General features: G+C 63.9%; 2 protein-coding genes across 2 annotated transcripts in view; both read left to right on the forward strand.

Moving 5' to 3' along the window:
• The window catches only part of RAB4B (RAB4B, member RAS oncogene family), a 14735-nt gene extending 9407 nt beyond the window's left edge, over nt 1-5328 (forward strand). Inside the window, exons 6-8 of the mRNA XM_026658836.2 lie at nt 898-993; nt 1506-1650; nt 1947-5328. Of these exons, the coding sequence (XP_026514621.1) occupies nt 898-993; nt 1506-1621 (212 nt within the window). The 3' untranslated portion in view covers nt 1622-1650; nt 1947-5328. The remainder of the gene's footprint in view (nt 1-897; nt 994-1505; nt 1651-1946) is intronic.
• The window catches only part of LOC115271339 (cytochrome P450 2F3-like), a 16793-nt gene continuing 14444 nt past the window's right edge, over nt 3824-6172 (forward strand). The window contains exons 1-2 of the mRNA XM_029913193.1: nt 3824-3917; nt 4933-5021. Coding sequence (XP_029769053.1) covers nt 3824-3917; nt 4933-5021 — 183 coding nt within the window. The remainder of the gene's footprint in view (nt 3918-4932; nt 5022-6172) is intronic.

Below are 6172 nucleotides of genomic sequence, written 5' to 3' on the forward strand. Positions count from 1 at the left end.
TCCCCCGGCAGGCAGCGCTGGCCCCAGGGGGGTGTTAGGGGATGAGGGGCTCGGCAGGGGGCAGGGCTCGAGGCTCGGCAGGGGGCGCTCTCCCCCGGCAGGCAGGGCTGGCCCTAGGGTGGTGGCAGGGGGCGGGGGGCTCGGCAGGGGGCAGGGTGGGGGGCTCGGCAGGGGCACTCTCCTGGGTTTTAACCCCCCCTGGCAGGCAGGGCTGGCCCCAGGATGGCGCTAGGGGGCACTGTGGGGCAGGGAGCGGGGTGGGGGGCTCGGCAGGGGGCGCTCTCCCCCGGCAGGCAGGGCGGGCCCCAGAGCAGGTGCTGGGGGGCGCAGTGTTAGCAGGTGCCGTCTTTCCCATGAGCGGTAACACTGCAGTCCTGGCCATGCCAGCATTAAAAGCCCGTGGTCCCAAAAGGGGTCATAGGCCCTGGGGTACCGCCCCAGCCCCATCCTGCCTCCTTAAACGTTACTTGGAGGCAGGTCGCTCCTTTGCTGAGCGCTGGGGGGGAGGCGGCAGCTGCGTTCGGGCCCCTCGGGGCGGGCGGCGGAGCTCTGCAGAGCCCCGGGGCGAAGGGGGCTGGATGAAAACGGCGGGAGAGCTGCTAGGAGTCGCTCCCCGGCACTGGTGCTGTTTGGCCAGGAGGGGGAGCTCAGACTCCGTGGTTTGAACCCTGCGTCAGACTGGACGCGCCGGGTCGGGTCCCGCTGACGAGCAGCGTCTCCGTTCAGTGTGTAGCAGTGGCGCCGGGTCGGGCCCCGTTGTACGCAGGCCCCGCTGGCGAGCAGCGTCTCGCGACACCCAGCGGGGGCTGTCCCGGGCTTAGCGTGGGCGCCGTGGCGAATCGGGCTGGGAGCCGCCCCCCGGTTACCGTCCTGCCGTTTCTCTCTCCGCCTCGGCAGAACTCATGTTCCTGGAGACCAGCGCGCTGACCGGGGAGAACGTGGAAGAAGCTTTCTTAAAATGTGCCAGGACCATACTAAACAAAATTGAATCAGGTACGAGGCTGGAGCTGTCAGGGGGCCCTGGGGGGGCGCGACGCAGCCCCACGCTCCCCCCTGGAGTGTTTCCAACCTCAGCGTCTCAGCCAGGAAGGGAAACGGGTTTCCAGGACTAAGAAGGGTGATAGAGCCCGATGATGGTCTGGGCTCTGGCTGAGACCAGCGCCCCCAGGCGTGTTCTGAAGCAGGGCAGGAGACGGGGGTATGGCCCAGTTCTCCAGGGGCGCAGCGCTGCCCCGGCCCCAGCAGTCCGTGGCAGGGGTCTCTGGTGCCCGCAGGGTGTCTGCTCTCCCAGCCCGCCGCGGCGGTCGCTCCCGAATCGATCTCATCAACGGGAGTCAGGCTGGAGTCTGTTAGTGACTACCCCGGCTGGCGCGAACCCACGGCTGGGCCCCGCCTGTCCTGGCAGGGTCCTGGTAAAGATTCCTCCCTCCCAGCCCCACGCAATCCGGGGGGCGGGAGGGACGGTCGTGTGTCCCGCCCTGCTGAGCGCTGCTCTGTCTGCCCAGGTGAGCTGGACCCCGAGAGGATGGGCTCAGGCATCCAGTACGGAGACACCTCCTTGCGCCACCTGCGCCAGCCCCGCGGGGCCCAAACACAGAGCAAGCAGCCGTGCAACTGCTGAGTGCGACGGCACCAGGAGTCTGTCTGCAAGTAAGCTGGGGGGAGCCGAGAAGCCACGTGCGCGCGGGCTCGGCCCTGGGGGGGCGGGTTGTCCAGACCCGAACGACTGACGGTCTGTGGAGCGGGCTCCCTCCACAGCCCCCCAGCAGTGGGGCAGGCCTGGGGCACGCGGTGCTGGGTGGGTGGAGAGGCTGGAGCTCGTCTCTCTCTGCCGTACTCCCCCGACTCCCGCCCCACCTCCCAGGCAGCTGTCCAAGCCCCTAAACCCCCGTGGGAGCTGCCCACGCTGCTCGGCCGCGGAGACTGACTCTCTCTTCTCTCCCCAGTGCTGTACCTTGGCCAGTCGGGCCCCCCGGGGCTGAAGCACTTTCTCTTCTCTTCCCAGGACCACGTGCCTCGCTCGCTGAGCCCCCTGCTTCCCGAGCCGCCCGCCCCTGGGCCTCCGGCAAACTGGCCGTTTGATTGTATGCAGCCACGGTGTCTTCTGTCGGCCGCTCCCTGCCTGCTGCTCGTCCCCCTGAACCTGAGGCTGGCGTGGGCCCGGCTCAATAACGCTGAAGTAACGGGGCCCCGGCCAGCCGCCCGGAGCTAATTGCTGCTCTGGGTAGGAGCGTTAACGCCAGGGCGAGGGGGGAGCGGGTTCTCCTTGGGAGATGGTTCGTTTGGAGTTGTCTCCTGCTGCTCGGAGCTAGGCAGGTGCGGGGTGTCTCTTAGCCTGGGGTTGCCTGTCCCGCGTGGGAGCTCGGGAGCGGTTCCCTGCAGCGTGCGGCTGGCTGGGCGGGGATTTCTGTTACACTGGTTTTGCTTTTGAAGCCGGGGTCTGGCTCCGCCGGGCTCCACCTCGTCTCGCTGCTTTTCCCCCAGCCAGCCATTGCGCTCCCGAGCACTGTGCTTGCGAACTCCGCCTTGCCCCGGGCGGCGGGACGTCGGGGCTGGGCGGCTGGCGCGGCCCCTTTGAAATACTGTAGCTTAATACTGGACCATTGGCATCTGGGGCCACTCCTGTCTCCGGGACTCTGACTTGGCTGGAAGCTGCTCTCAAATGGTTTAGTCTCGTGCAGTGCCCGTGGCAGGAGCCCTCCGCGGCTCGTGCGCCGAATCCCTTGGGCGGGCGCTGGGATCTGGGTTTTAAACCCCCCTGGCAGATGTAACAGCACATCCGCATCTCAAACCAAGCCACCTACCGGGCCAGAAAGGCCAGGTCTCCTGAGGCGGGGTAACGTGCCCACAGCACCTTCCCCTCCAGGGGCCGGTTCGAATCCGGCCCCGCGGGGTCCAGACCCAGGGTCACGTTTTCAAGAGTGCCGAAGGGACAAGCTCCAAAGGCCTGTCGAAAGCCAATAGGATCTGGGCTCCTAAATCACCTAGTGCTCTGAGTGTTAACTGCCTCTGGCTCTCATCTGGCCCCTTCGGGGCTCCTGTAATGGCCCCAGCCGGCTGAGAGGGGCTCGCCCTGCCACTGCCCATCCCTACCCGCCCTGGGCAGAGTCTAGCTGGAGCCGGTGGCCTCCCTGAGCAGCCAGAGCCCGTCTGCTTTGTCCTCACGCAGCCCCTCGCCTGCGCCCCCTCCCCGTCCCTCTCACCTCCTCCGGCAGCAGTGATCCCTGGCCCCCTCGTACAGCTCGGCCGGGCTACGGCCCTGGGGTCTCTCTCCTAATCCTTGGCCCAAACCATCGCACGGCCCACACGGCCCTCCTGGTAACCGCCAAACCAGTGATACGCAATAGGCGGCCCGCGGGCCAACTGTGGGCCACCCCGGCTTCCCGGGGGCCCGCCAGCTCCCCTTACAAAACGTGTGTAATTCAATTCAGTCCATGATGCGCTGCCTTAGCAAGCGACTTACCCAGCCTGACGTTCTGGCGAGAGCGTCACCCCCGCCCCTTTTGTCGTTAGTGATGGAAACAGAGCCACAAACGAATGCGACTGGGCGTAAACGTCACCAAGTCGGCAGCGGAAACCGAGCTTTTAACCCGAACTGGCCAGCGGGTTTTCTCTTAGGTCGGCTCGTCAAGTTGCCAAACGGCCGTATCCGTCCGGAAGGTCGCCACGGTGAATCAAAGTAACTTGGCCGCGGCCTGTCCTCCTGGCAGTGTTGTAAGACGGGACAAGATGGAAAATCTGCGGTCTCTGTATTGCACTTCAAATGTCCTCCTCACCCCAGCAGCGACTGCAGGGAAAAGCAGCGGCTGCTTCTCTTCGGAGAATGTGGGTACTAGCGCAAAAGAAACGGCCTTTCCTGGCTGCCGAGCTGGGGCAGGAGGGCCCGCTGGACGTGCGGGGGGAGCTTTTTGCCAGAGGTAAAAACAAAGGTGACACTGAACCGTATGAAGGAAGTTCCCCCGGCTGATTCCACGGGCGGTAACTTGAGGGTGGTTTGTCAGCACTGCTTTCCGATTTACAAAACGCCAAACACGCCTCTGGCTGTGGACGAATCGAGCGATTGACGGGACACTGTTTGCTAGAATTTATGAGCTATATTTTAAAACCCCAGAGGATTTGCTTTTATTCGCCATCCGTTTGTCCGTGCCCGAGGGACCTCGCCCTTCTCAAGCACAGAACCTTCGCAAGCCAATTGCCGAAGGTGTCTTTCAATTTCCAGCGCTCAGATGTCTTGGCAAAATTCAGAGCAGTGGGTCTTGGTGATAGCATAAGAACGTCCAGACCGGGTCAGACCAAAGGTCCATCCAGCCCAGTGTCCTGTCCTCAGACAGTGGCCAATGCCAGGTGCCCCAGAGGGAATGAACAGAGCAGGGAATCACCAAGTGATCCATCCCCGGGCGCCCATTCCCAGCTTTCTGAGCTTAATATGCTGACCAGTTTGGGGATAGTTAAAAGATTGATCCGAATCTAGCCATCTATGTCCTTCTGCCAACCTGGGTTTTCCACCGGGAACATGATGAAAAACCCAGCACCCCAATCGCCTGCCGGACGTCCGCCTTGCCCTGACCACTCACAGCATGCCCGAGATCGCTGCCGTCCTCTCTCCCGTTCGAGAGTGCCACTCACAGGGGCTAATGTCCGTTTGCAGACTTCATTCGAAGATAGAACCGCTCCTCCTTCCCTTGTCAATCAAGGTCTTTATTTACAGGCAGCTGAAATGCTTTTCATTTTATTTGGTCAGCTACTACCGCCGGCCTCTTGTCCTGACATTCTCAGATCGGCCGGGGGGGCGATCAAATGGAGTATCACCGGTGAGGCCAGTGCTGTGTGTGGTGGGGGGACGGGGAGCCCAGCACCTTCACCCCCCTTCACGTGGCTCCAGAGAGCCTTGGGGGGCATCTGTCCCTGGATCAGGCTGTGCCCCGTTGAAAGGCTCCGGCGGGGGCGTGGAGGGGAGCAACGAGCGGGCCGCTGTTCGGAGAGGTGGGGCGACCCCCGGCCGTGTGGCTGAGAGAGCTCTGGTGGGTTCCTCTGTTCTTAGGCTTAAGCTGCTGTTATTTATTAGGTGGGGGAGGACGGGAGGCTGCTGCCTTTGTGGCTTTCCTCGCCCTCTGCTCTTGCCTGGCCCGTCCCGGGGCGCTGGTGGGAGGACGCAAGCGCGGCTCCGTCCAGCTCCTCCTGAGGCTGGGGTGGGTTGGGGAGAAACGGTTGGATCCAACCCGGTTTATAATTCACACCCTGTGAAATTTCTTCTCTTTAAAAGAAAAATCCCTCCGACTTCAGGCTGTGAAAATGTAACTCGTTCATAAAGTATTAATGTTTTCCACCTCCGGCCTCCTGGCATCTTATTGCTGCTGACCAGGGTCCCGGCCGCGGTCAGCTCCTGCTTGGTGCTCGGCGCTGTACGTAGCCCTCACCGCAAGGAGCTGACGGGCCGGGCGGCAGAGCTGGGTCTGGGGAAGCAGAGACAGCCAGGGCCTTGCCCGTGATGCCACAGCCCAGGAGAGGCAGAGCTGGGAATTTCATCTCCTGAGGTTGGGCCGGCACCTTTTAATATTTGCAAAGCTACGGTGCGCCCGGAGCTGGCCAGGCGGAGCCGAGCGGCCGTCCGCCCATCTCACAGGCAGGGGGGCTGGCCCCGGCCGTGCGGCGTCTCCCCACCTCCTGGGGCCTTCCCAGGGGAACGCGGCGTGAACGCTCCCGGGCTGGCTGGAGGAAGGGGGGGTGCGACTCTTCCCTGTGGGTCTGGGCCCGGGATCCTGAGCGCAGGGCCTGGAGGGGGCTTCTTGCCTCTGGTGGCAGCAAGTTTCAAAGTCCCCGGCCGGTTCGAATCCCAGCTCCCCCCAGCCTTCGCATCCACCCCTGTGTCCAAGCCCTGGTTCACCGCAGCACGTGCTTAACGCCAGCGGAGTTCAAGGGGAGCTGAGCGTTGAAGGGGAACCCGGGGAGCTGCAGCCAGCCCTGGCTCGGGGCTGGGTGGGGCCAGGGGACGCAGCTTCTCTTTCCGAGTGGGGCGTAAAGCCAAGGCCGCGGCGGCTGGGAGCTGCGGGAGACCGACCTGGCCAGGGATTGCTCAGGCAGCTGCACTGGCCCTGGGCCCTGCTCCTTGGGGAGCAGATTCCTCCCCCCGGGCTCCTCCCAACACTGGAGCCGCTGGTGTTGAAAACCTCCC

Source organism: Terrapene carolina, unplaced genomic scaffold (genome assembly GCF_002925995.2).
Source record: "Terrapene carolina triunguis isolate 2854851 unplaced genomic scaffold, T_m_triunguis-2.0 Scaffold517, whole genome shotgun sequence".
Classification (NCBI taxonomy): Eukaryota; Metazoa; Chordata; order Testudines; family Emydidae; genus Terrapene; species Terrapene triunguis.